Source organism: Durio zibethinus, chromosome 18, assembly GCF_047325235.1.
Source record: "Durio zibethinus cultivar Kanyao isolate XHJ-2024 chromosome 18, ASM4732523v1, whole genome shotgun sequence".
Taxonomy (NCBI): domain Eukaryota; kingdom Viridiplantae; phylum Streptophyta; class Magnoliopsida; order Malvales; family Malvaceae; genus Durio; species Durio zibethinus.
The window spans coordinates 19,021,810-19,034,645 of NC_143179.1; the positions used below are offsets into that span (position 1 = coordinate 19,021,810).

The 12,836-nt window shown below is 27.7% G+C and overlaps 2 protein-coding genes across 2 annotated transcripts; one reads left to right on the forward strand and one right to left on the reverse strand.

Moving 5' to 3' along the window:
• Positions 1–429: 429 nt before the first annotated feature.
• Positions 430–843, forward strand: LOC149513838 (S-protein homolog 1-like). Its single transcript, XM_089748143.1, has one exon. It carries the CDS (start codon positions 430–432, stop codon positions 841–843), a length of 414 nt encoding a protein of 137 aa, XP_089604269.1.
• Positions 844–6,767: 5,924 nt separating this feature from the next.
• On the reverse strand, positions 6,768–10,879 carry LOC149513839 (WAT1-related protein At1g25270-like). Its single transcript, XM_089748144.1, has 8 exons — positions 10,737–10,879; positions 10,571–10,633; positions 10,367–10,483; positions 10,051–10,294; positions 9,807–9,962; positions 9,395–9,546; positions 9,079–9,302; positions 6,768–6,907 (listed from the first exon to the last, which is right to left on the reverse strand). Exons 1-8 carry the CDS (start codon positions 10,877–10,879, stop codon positions 6,768–6,770), a joined length of 1,239 nt encoding a protein of 412 aa, XP_089604270.1.
• Positions 10,880–12,836: the final 1,957 nt, after the last annotated feature.

The following is a 12,836-nucleotide window of genomic DNA, read 5'->3' on the forward strand; positions in this document are numbered from 1 at the left end:
TATCAAATCATAGATTGCTGTTTTATCTATCTCTTAACCTCTATCTATGAAATCTATTGGCTAATAAAGTAAAATAATTAATAATAAAGTAATAAAGTAATAATTGTTAAAGTTTTAGAAATATTATATAATGCTGACGTAAGCAAATAAAAATATATTAATATAATGACTCAAATCAAAATATAAGAATTTATTTGGATACAATAAAATATTAAAAGTTTTTTAATAAATTTATGATATTTCGAAGATAAGAACTAATTTATTCACAATGTTAATTTCCATATATGACTTAATTCACTTTGCAAAATATACTCTATCCAAAATATACTCTAATATGAGCTAATACTTGCATCAAGAATTAATTCTTCAACTATAAAATGAAGAAGTAACAAGAAACTCTAACATAAAAACAGCAAAGAAATCAGAGAAATGGGCATTTCCAACAAATTCATGGCCATCCTACTTGTAGTAGCCATTGCCTTAAGCCAAATCAGTCTTGCTCATGCCGGAAAGAGATATTATGTTCACATCATCAATGGGTTGAGCGACAACGAATTGACTATACATTGCCAATCCAAAGATGACGATTTAGGTGTGCACCTAATCCAAATGTCCAAAGAATGGTATTGGACATTTGAGGCTAACTTTGGGGGAACGACACTTTTTTGGTGCAACATGAGTTGGGCAAATCACCATGGACGTTTCGATGTATATTGGGTCAATCGCGAATTGCTTGATAAGTGTGATTTCAAGGAGTGTTTTTGGAAAGCAGAAGATGATGGGTTATATCTAAAGAACAACAAAGACAATTCATGGATTCTGATCTATAATTGGGATTCTTGATTCTGTTTTTCGTTATTTTGTATGATCTTTCTTAACATTCACTTTTATTAATAAAAAAAATGAATGAAGAGAATAAAGCTATTTATTTTATAGTACATGCTCTTTTATTTTCTCTTTAGGTTTCTAATAGGTTTTATTTTTTTTCTTTAAACAAAAAAAAAAAAAGGTTGTGTTCTTCTAACAGCAAGCAAATTCATGCATATTGTATCGGTAATAATATTATCTTTTAAAAAAATAGGAATCCCTTAGTAAAAGATTAAAAAAAACAACAATGAAAACAAAATAAGCATGAATAAGCAATCGAATACACAAAAAAGCATCAAATGTTTTATCTTAAAATCGTATATCCAATCTAATACCTAATAATTAATATAAATATATAAAAGATAAAAGTTTTATCTCTTTTTGAAATCTAAATTGTCTAAATTAGTGCTTTTTATATTTCTTTAACTATTATATTAGCTTTCTTTTTTTAATATTTTTTTTGTTGATAATTAGTTTAAAGATAATTGGGAATATATGGGAAAAGTCTTTCACCAGTGGTGTCACTATAATAAAAGTTGATTTCACTTTTGGTTGGTACTATATGTCATGTAAGAAACTATATGAAATTGATGGAAAATTTCATTATTATTCCTGCTAGGTTAATGCTCCTAATCCAACTCCAAGGTAATTTGTATTTATATTTTTTATATTTGATACATAAAAAATTTATTATTCCATAATGATAATAAAAGTATTTTAAATTATTATATTATATTATAATTGTATAATTTTGTATTTTTTTAGGTACAAGTTGAATATTGAGGCATATGATAATTCTAAAAAAGGCGATATTCGTACAGTTCAATACAAAAGCTAAGAATTTAATTAATAGAGATATCGATGATCTTTATGAAATATTTGCTAAGATATTGAGTTAAAAAATATTTTAATATTATTTAATATTCAAATTAATCGAATGACATATTTATACTTATGATTTAGGAAAATGGAGATTATAAAATCCAAGAGATATTTGAAGATCTCTGAGATAAAATTTGAGTGTTCAAGACGAGAGCAACCAAATATAATCTTGAGACAAGTAGTATCAAACTTATAGTGAATAAGAAGTATGATTATGATTCTAAGTTTAAATGTCAAAAGAGATAAGCATAAACTTATTATAATGATTATATTTGTTATAAAGTTATATAGTCTAGATTATAACTCAACTGTTGTCAAATCATAGATTGCTGTTTTATCTATCTCTTCACCTCTATCTATGAAATCTATTGGCTAATAAAGTAAAATAACACCTACTTCAAAGATAACAAGAAATACTTAGAGAAAGAATTTCTGTATCTTTGCTTCAACAATAACTTATGAAAAAATCTCCCATGAAAAAAGTTTGTATTTTAGATTGATTTTAAATATGAAATTTTTAATTTCTTGAAATCGAAAATATTATTGTTTTTGTTTAGAGATTTTTTGGATTTAATAAATTATAGTTTGAGTTTTCTTTAGAACTGATGATAATTGCATAAATATATTCAATATGTAATTAATTTTTTTATTATATTGAAATATATAAATTTGAATAAAAATAATTATAGAAGTTATGAGTTGTTCATAAACTCCATAGCTTATATTATCATTTTAAATAATTTATATTTACATAAGATTTACTGATATGTGAATATATTTTTATGCATCATACGAATTTAAAACTAGTTAAAAATAAGTTTAATGGACTAATAATTATTACAATTTGCATACTACAAAAGATTAAATTGTCATCGTAAAGGCAATAAAATTTTTAAATTGTAAAAAGGAAGTTAAAAGTAGAATTTTAACCTTGATTTTAAGTTGAATTGTCAACTTTTATATTTAACAAAGGAGGTAGGCTGAAATGCCAATCTCATTTCCATCTCTTAACATAGTTGTTGATAGGATTTGACCCAGCACGTATCTTGCTAATTTCAGTGTCAATTTAATTTTTGGAGATGTTCTTCCTTTTGAAAAAAAAAATTTATAATAAATTTTATTAGTGAAATATATAAATTTTTTATTAGAAAGCCAAAGATTGCTAAAAAGTTTCATTATTAGCATTGAAAAAGGTCAAGAAAAGGTCAATAGTAAAGAAATTAAAAATCATGAAATTTGCATTTATTGTCTGTGTTTGTGTTGATATGGGCGAAAAGCCATCCCATTTCACTCGTTTTCTTTGCTAGCTTTGTAGTGTAGGTATAGTTTATGGCAAAGTCACCGCAAAGGTTGTTTTCAATGCACATGATTTTGTTTGTTCCGAATATGTTATCCATGTCTTTTTTTTCCATTGACTTCAAATATTTAGCCAGAAATGAATTAATAGACTATCTTCATATTACTTCCCATACACCAAAAAAAAAAAAAGAAAAAGCTTCTAAATTTATAAAAGCATGACAGCGCTTGAAAATGCTACCAAAAAAGTTACCAAATCTTTGTTTTTTTGTAGTGCAATGACCTATCATATTTTATTTTTTTTATTACATTTATGTTCATATTTGCCCTTCATCAACAATACGAAGAGAAATTCGAGCATTAGGTTTCAGCTTTTATCTTTAATTAAGGTAATTTCGAATTCAATTCTCCAAATATAATATATTTAAATTTTATTTTTAAAAAAAATTACTTTGATCTAATTAAATTTTATATCAGCTTCATATTAATAATGCAAGGAGAAATTCAACCATTAGGTTTTAGTTTTTTTCTTTTATTATGGTAATTTCAAATTCAATTCTCCAAATAAAATATATTTAAAATTTATTTTTAAACAAAATTACTTTGATCTAATTAAATTTTATATCAGCTTCATATCAACATCTTTCGTTAAATGATGTAAAAGTAATTTCCATTCTTTTTCTTTCCTGTAGCTAAAACGCAACAAAACTTACGGCAAATCTTATTGCATCACATTCAAAGCAATTTCTTTTGATTTCTTTTTTTTTTTAGCAAAATATATTTTTATTCTCAAAATCTTAAAACATATTTACTTAAATTCATATTCCTTCAAAATCAAATTTTACATAATAATCAAATTCACTACAGCGCATTCAAAGTCGCAGTTCACTTCTTTGTAAGTTTTATTATTATCATTTTTATCAAGTAAATAGAAAAAAAGGCAACCCCTTTTTTTTTCTTAATTTTCCTTTCTTCTATAATTTGGACTATGAAAATAGAATTTTGTTGGGACTTTGCCCATTTTAAGATGAACTAAGTTAGAAATTTTTTTTGGGTTTTTCAATTTAGTTCTTGATCATCGTTTGATATGTTCTTAACATATTCTTTATTTTCTGTTGAGTTGCCTAGCAAATCTGATAGAATTAAAGTAGGATATCCGCTTTGTATTGCAGCTGGCTTTACCAACATGTTTCCTGCTCGGAGGTGTGGGTCCCTTAACTCCCCATTTAACTCCCCATTACACCCAAAGAAACAATGGAACTAGAGAAGTCGCGGAGTTGCAGTCCTGAAGTCAGTGAACGGAAACAACGCCCTTTTCTTCTTTCCATCCTATTCTCATATTGTTTTCGCCAACTTCGAGAGGTACATGGAATCCAACTAGATTAAAATACCTTTATTTAAGTATAAAATTTAAATCAGAATAAAGATTTTACACTATTTTAGTTAAAGAATAAACTCCAATAGATTTGGGTTCAAAAATATGGGATTTTTTTCTAAATTAAAGTATTTTTAAATTTTTAATTCCTAAAATAGATTGATTCTAATCTTATTTCTCAAATTAAGGTATTTAAGCTAAGTCAAATTCATGATTGAAACAATCTTAAAAAATTATTTTAAAAATAATATCAAATTAAAAAATAGTTAAAATATCATTATTTTAATATGTTTAAATATATTTTGGATTAAAATTAAATTTAAAAATATTTTTCCTTCTGCATATGTTAGAGTTTTTCCCTAAACTAAACTAAAGTACTTTGCAATCTTATTTCTTTAATTGGAATATTATTAAATTTTATTTTAAAAATTAGGTAATATTATCCGATTCTTCCATTTTTCAACTCATTAAAACTTTCATAAATCTATGATTATATATATATATATATATATGTATCTCTTTTTTTTTTTTCCAACTAAATGGAAATTACTTAAAAAAAAGAAATTTAATACAACATGATTTCTGAAATAACAATTCCCTCCACTTAAAATTATCTAATTTCTGAAATGATCAACTCACAAATATAGAATCAATGCCTCGTGATGCTACCAGCTTTTGAAAATTGCTACCATGCTACCAGCTTGTGAAATATTTTTCATGATGCCAAAACCTAAGGAGATTCAGATGTTTCTTCAATCATAAATTGCTAGTCAACGTATCCATCACTGCAGTTTTTTATAATGATTTCAGGGTTTCCAACTCCAAGCAAAATCCAGACTTGTAAAATATGCAATATCCAAGCAACTCTATAGAACAAACTTCAGTCATGAATAGGCTCAATCAACACAATTTAAATTAATAAAACCTGCTTATTCATGGGTAGTCCTTCAAAAAAATTAAAAAGAATCTTCTTGATATTTTGACAGAAATCCAATCTTAAAAAAAAAAGTTGTTCAATTCTCTCATCTTTAACGAAGCAAGATCATTTACAATATACATGTTGTGATTAACATGTGAACACATGATTGTGAAATATATCAGTTGCGGTTCCATTTTTAGTGGGAGGATGTCCATAGACACTTCATAAAATTGAAAAATAATAAAATTTAAAGAAAAAATTTTCACTGAACACTTCGAAACTTTTCTTTGAATACTTCCAAAGATGGAAAAAAAAGATAAAAAAATTTTTTTTTCCTAAAACACCATAAAATTGATAAATTTATTAATAATTATTTTATATATTATAAATAGACACCTTTAGAAAAATTATGGATCCGCCATTAAAACCTACATTCTCACTTTAGAAATTTGTGCCACATAAATTCACATGGCAACATCCTAAGTAAATCTATTTAAAGGTCAAGCTATACGCCTAAATCCAAAAACTCGTTCAATTTTTTAGAGGGTTTGAACAAAAAATAAAAACTCTTTAAACAAGTTTAAATATAATTTTTAAACCCATTTAAATTCTAAATCAGGTCTTGGACAAAAAAATTTTAAGCCCAAGCCCACTCGATCCAACCGTAATTTACATATATATAAGTTTTTTATTTTTATATAAATGTGAATTATATATTAATTCACGTATTTATAAAATTTAAAAATAAAAATTATATATATTTTTTATTAAACTTAATTTTTACTTTTATATAATATTTATTTTAATTTATATATATGAATTAAATATAATCCCATTAAATTTAATTGAATTATATATTTTTAATATTTTAGTATATAAATTAAGTTTAATGGGTGCGTTCAAAATTTTTTTTTTTAATTTGAATCAGGCTTGAAAAAATTTTAAAGCCTAAAATTTCAAATTGGGTCGGACTTAAACAAACATATAAGATATTAAAATCAAATATGAACTCAGCCTAAACCCAATCCGACCCAACTCATTAATACCTCTAATCGTAAAATTCAACCAAAAAAAAAAAACTAACTAATGCTGAAAAACCCAATTCTACAAAGTTTCATGATTTTGAAGCGGTAAGAGTGAATTAGATTCAAGAATTCAATTTAACTAGCTTGTAACATGCACGATACACAGTTAATTTTTTATTTTATAAACATACAAATATAAATAAATGATCATTATATAATAATATATAATATTTTATATAGGTGTAAAATCAATTGGTTTGATGTAGTTTTATAGCTTTAAGTATGATTAATATTTTAACAACCCAACCATTGAAATGCTCAATAGCTATTCTAGAAGCCATTTCATAACCCTCTGTAATCTGGATGGGATGAATCCCACGTTCTAATAGCCACTCTGCCTGCTCTAAAAGTATCCAGCCATGACAACAACACCAATCGTCCCATCACCAATTTCATAATCTGGACTTCGGGATAGTTCAACCATCAATTTGGCAATTTGATTGTCAACATCGATTTGCTCCAATATCGTCGCTCCATCATTTGCTGACAACATCCAAAAAACAAGTCAGGAAACTTTGAACACGATCTAGTGTATGATTTCACTAACAAATCGAAGTACAGAAATATAAATTTCAAGATGCGTTTTCCTCAAACATTAAGTCAGCAAAATTTTAACTAAACCAAAGTTTCCAATTGAAGACTTTTAAGTTTAATAAAGAAACTATAAATCCTGAAATTACCAATAAAACCTACATTTATCTTCACAAATAGCTTATTCTAACTAACTTCTTCTTTCGAAGCTCCAAGCCAAATAGAACATTAATCAAAAATAATTTTTTAAAACCTAATCGAGTAACCAGGAACTTAATGATCAAGCAAAAAATTAAAAAAAAAAAAAAAAAACACAAAACAAAAGAGTTGGAAATGAGTTAACTGATGGTGACATCGCCGTCGGGGTTTTGGAAAATTATTTACGCATAATCTTAAGTTGTTAAAAGAATACAAACCAAAAAGATAACAGAAAATTAGTAGAATATAACCAATGTGTTGTTAAGCTTTGAAAGATTGATACTTCTAACCCTAGATTTTTTAAAATGAGAAAGAGAAAAAGGCATTTAAAGGCGAAATCAAGAATTTTTCTCATTAGAGTAATGGCAATGATGGAATTGATTTGAGTTGCTATGGTGAGTAGCTGATTCAGGCAAACAATCATCAAAACTTTAAAAATTAAAAGAAAAAAAAAAGCAAATAAGCTTCGACAGATTAACCAAACATACCTGAAAAGAAGATTTACGACAAGAAATAATGGAAATCGGAGAGGTCACTGGCACATGAAGCAGATGCAGGAGCTGAATAAAAAGCGATGGTGGCACAAATAGAAGAAACAAAGGCGAAAAATTCTTGGGTGGAGACACCAAATTTGCAAATTAAGTAGTGTTCATTGATTTTTCTTTTTTTTAAACAATTTGTTTTTTGGATTTTTTTTTTTTTTTTTTTTTTTTGCTTTTTAAAAGAATGGCTCCTAGTATTTTTATGGCTTTGCCTTTTTAGTGGAAAAAATAAAGATTATCAACAGTGAGGGTGACAGTTATTATTAAATGTTTAGACGATACTTTTCGTTTTTTATTTTTTTTAAGTCAAGATTATTTTTTAATAATAAAATTATTTTTGTTTATTATTCTTATAAAAGGTAAAAAAAATTAATCAAATGAATATCATTTAAGTACAACTAATAAAAATTATTTACTAAATATTATTTTGATTCTTAACTTTTATTAAAATGAAAAATAATTTTTCACTATTTTTTTTTACAAAATAAAAATAAAAAAGTTATAAAATAAACTCTTTTCCTGAAGATGCTCTGCAGTCTAACCGTGGGTTTGAGGCTGATTTCATTTACTTTGCTTAGAAAGTTATGAAAATATTACGTAGATAAATTCACGTTTGTCCGTCATAAACAATACGAGAGTTCACTTAAAAATAATATGACGAGAAGTTCTAACATTAGGTTTGGGTTCAAAAATAAAGAAAAGATTTTTTTCATGTTTCAAAATTATTGAATTTAAAGTTTATAAATGTATTAAATCCATAGGTTTCAATTTTGAGAGAGTTTGAATAAAAAATTAAAACTTGTTAAATAGATTTAGGAACAATTTTAAGTCCGTTTAAATTTTAAGCTGAACTTTAGACAAAAAATTTAAAACTTGAACTTAGTTCGACCTAGTCCAAATTTATATATATACATTTTTTATTTTTATGTATATGTGAATTATATATAAATTAATTCATATATATATAAATTAAAATAAGATTTATATATATTTTATTAATTTTAACTTTTATATAATTTTTATTTTTAATTTATATAAATACGTGAATTGAATATAATTCTATTAAACTTAATTTAAGCATATTTTTTAAATTTTTTATTATATAAATTGAGTTTAATGGGATTTATTTTTTTAATTTAGATTAGGCTTGGAAAAATTTTAAAGCCCAAAATTTTGAGCAAAATTGAGCTTGACAAACATATAAACTATATGATTAATATTTGTTTAAATTATTTTTATTTTTAATTTATTTTTATAATTTAAAATTATTAAATTTCAATCGAATGTATTGTTTGCCTTTGGATAGAACAATGTCTAATTCAACTTGTACACACACTCATCACTTATTTATAGGCTTGACATCAAGATCTATCTACTTAGCACCCTCAAGATCAAGATCTTCTTCACTTAACTGTATCTCAACGCGCTCAAGATCAGGATGATCTCTTCTTAATTGTGTCTCAACACTCTCGATATCAGGATCATCTCTTCTTGATTGTACTTGAACAATCTGGATTGCAAGATCATCTCTTCTCGACTGTGTCTCAGCACTCTTCCCCCACAACGTGGCATATGTTCCAATAATAATTAGTAATCCACCTATAACGCTGTTAATTTTGAACAAAAAAACACCCCAAAATTAGTGGAATATATGATAATGTTATTTGATCAAAAAAGTTGAAAGAAAGTTATTAGATACCTCCCTAGGTGAATCTCCTCCTGTAGTAAAGTAGGGCCCATGAGTGCTGTAAAGATGAGGGCTAAAGGAGAAGTCGCGAAGACAAAAACTGGTCCTTGTTGTCGTGCGCACCATGTTGCAAGCATTACTGACAATCCAGATGCAAGGATGCCCTATCCATTTTATTAAATGAAAGAATAAATTTAGCGGTAAAAAAATATCATTTACTTTTAACTTCTAAAACTTGTTTGTAAACTAAAGCTTAGTATTTCTATCTCTTTTTGTTTTCTCCTCCTAACCCTATCACTGTAGTTAAAAGTTTTTTCTTATTTCAAATATAAGATATAAAAGCATATTAAGAAATGTAATAGATAATTTTATATATCTACAAAATTAAGAAAAAAAAAACAAAATAAAATTAGTAAGTAATTACCGAGTAAGTTATGGCGCTAGCATCCTGCGCCAAGTACCAAGCAGACCAATCCCTCTCTATAGAGATAGCATATATAGTGGAGAGTACAGTGCTACTACTACACATAAACAATAAAGAAGAGAAAACTGGGTAGGAGTATGTCCTGCTCATCATCGTCTAGTTAAAACAAAGGGAAAAAACTAATTGTTAATAATTTATATTTTATTTTAATATAGTTTATATTAAAATTCAAATATATGCATACCAATATGGTAAGAAAGATCGCAAAACAAACACAACTGCTGAAAGCTAACATGATCCCATATACTGGCCTTTGCACTTGGGTTAAAGCTGCTATCCCATGATGCTGTAATAAATCCACAGAAGTGGACCATAGATGGATGTTTGGTCCACTGTAGAAGCTAATAATCATGGCACCTGTGATGCTAATGACGGTGCCAATCAACTTAAACTTACCAGGCCAAGTGGCTAAAGTGAAAGTCTCCATCCTAAGAAAACAAGTAAATATCCTTAGATCCAAACTTTGCTTTTTTTTTTTTTTTTTTCAAAATCTCCAATACCTGAAAACGATTGCCAGCATGTAAGTGACGGCAAGAGATAGATTTGAAATTGCTGCCAAGTATGTCACAGAAGCAAAAGCAAAGCTGGCTGCAAATATATTCTGCCCTAGTGCTCCCCTTGATTCCACGAAACAAAATTTAAATTAATCAATAGATAATTAGGTTTTAAATAGAAAATTAAATTTTAAAAAATAAAGTGCATACCCAAAAACTCCAGCTAAGATGCCTAAACCAGCTATCCTCCATGTCAATGCGGGCCTTGTACTCCTGCAAAAAAATTTTTTTTTTTAAATTCATACGCAAATTATGAATCAATGTATTATTTATTTCACATTTAAAAAACATATAAATTTAGTTTTTAAAAACGTACCTGTCAACTATCAATGCAAAGGGGAGTATACATATTGTGGCGACGATGAATTGATATACCACCAAAATTCGTAAACTAAAACCGACGTTATAAGACACCTTGTATAAGATATTAACCCCAGCGCCAATGACTTGTGTTAACATCATGCCAAGAATCCAAAAAAACAACCTTGTGTTCATGGTGCTGGAACTAATCATAACAACGTTAGTCTTAAATTGCAAAAAATAATATATTATATTTTTTAGAATCATGCAGTAGACATCATGCCCGGGAAAGCTATTATATTTTTAGAAAAATATCATCACCTAAATATTATTACAGAATCACTACTCAGATTCTCTAAAATATCATTATTAAATCCTTATTATATACATGAATAATATATCAACCATGAATTTAAACATGAGATATTAAATTAAAATAAGAATGAGAATCTAAACAATAAAAGAATTAACAATACATAAAATTAAACTTGTAATTGAATTTAAACAATCATAAATAAATTATAAAATATAATTAAAATCAAACACACATAAAAATAAATAAACTTTATTAAAAACATATTTTATATTTTATATTTTAAAAATTTACTTATCACAATATTCTAAATAAAGAAAGTTACTACTTTATTTTTATTATTATATTCATATCAAGATTAAAAGAAATATATGAGATCCATTACTATGGTCCCACGTCATCCCTTTTTACTGCCTAAATGGTGTTAGTATTCCATTTTAAACCAATCCATTAAAAATGCAAAGAAGAAATAAAGAAAGCCACAATGGTCCCCTCGCCATGGCCTTTGTTTCTTCTTCATATGTGGCTTTCTTTTTTTGACACTATTTCTTTATAATGAAAGAACACAAGCAACCTACATGCAGCAAGCAACGCCTCATACAATGACTACAAACCAAGAAGAGAAAACAGTGACACCATCAAGGTCTCCCAAGTACACCCATCACCACCCTACCTTCCTTGAGACACTACCTACATATGACATCTTTTCTATTTCATTTAAAAAAAAAAAAAAAAAACCAATCGATATGAAACAGTTAAGAGACACTCAGCTTTGATAACAAGGACAACAAGAACCGAAACTAGATGGCACAAACTAGTAAAACAAATCAACATGGCGTAAGCTTTCCTACAAGTAGATGCATGGAAAATAAACCATAAGCAAGGGACATGTTGAAACTTTAAGTCTCTTTAAACACATAAGGCAGCAAACATATGAATGATGGAGCTTTAAGACATGCAGCTTGAAACTTCATGGCTTGTACCAGAACCCACACGTGAAACTAAGAGCTGGAAAAGAAAGAAAAATTCAAAGTTTTAGACATTTCTTCACCCTCTAACAACTTACCTCCTTACTTTAGAAACCACCTTCGGTTAAAGCCTTCTTTCCACGTCAAAATGGGATGGACTGTATACATAAAAACATCCAAACCGTGACTGCTTATGGAAGCTAAGCAGCACGGTTTGGCGGCAGCTTTCCAGGTCTCTCTTTTTTCTTTTTTTCTTTTCAACTCATACTAACCAAAGGATGACCATGAAAGATGGAAGAGAAAAGGATTTGGCAAGACTTTATGGGATGAAGCCGATTGCTGCAGCTGCCATTGGAAGAGACAGGGAGCATTCGGCCAAACCAAAAAATCAGAACTTCATCTCTTTTGCAAGAACAAAATAAAACAGAAACATAAATCAAACACAGCTTGAAACTTTATCAACAAATAGCAAACACAAAACATACAAGGAACACATGAAAAAAACTTTGTAGAGCAGATTATGGGGAGTGCAAGATGGCATGAAAATAAAGAATAGAAGTAGGAAATAAGCGCCCTTAAATGGCTGCTCACCTTTGCAACCTTACTATTTTCTCTTGGTTTCTCTCCCTTCTTTTTTTCGCTCCTTTTTTTTTTTTTTCAGAAGCTTCCTCCCCCCTTTTTTTTTTAGCTCTCTCCTCCTCTCTTGCCCTGCTCCAGCAACTTCCACCTCTCTTTTTGTTCGGCAGACCCAAGGAATGCCAAATTTTCATCTTACTCAATGAGGGCCCATTAACGGGAAGCCGCGTGCGGAAGGAGTTATAGGCCCATTTCAGCC

Excerpts from the sequence above, each read along its gene's own strand:
- LOC149513838 (XM_089748143.1), top strand. The coding sequence starts at position 430 with ATGGGCATTTCCAACAAATTCATGGCCATCCTACTTGTAGTAGCCATT.
- LOC149513839 (XM_089748144.1), bottom strand. The coding sequence starts at position 10,879 with ATGTTAACACAAGTCATTGGCGCTGGGGTTAATATCTTATACAAGGTG. Across the intron at positions 9,547-9,806 it reads CTAGCGCCATAACTTACTCG|GGCATCCTTGCATCTGGATT; the intron begins GTAATTACTTAC and ends TAAAATGGATAG. Across the intron at positions 6,908-9,078 it reads AGAAGATCTTGATCTTGAGG|CAAATGATGGAGCGACGATA; the intron begins GTGCTAAGTAGA and ends GGATGTTGTCAG.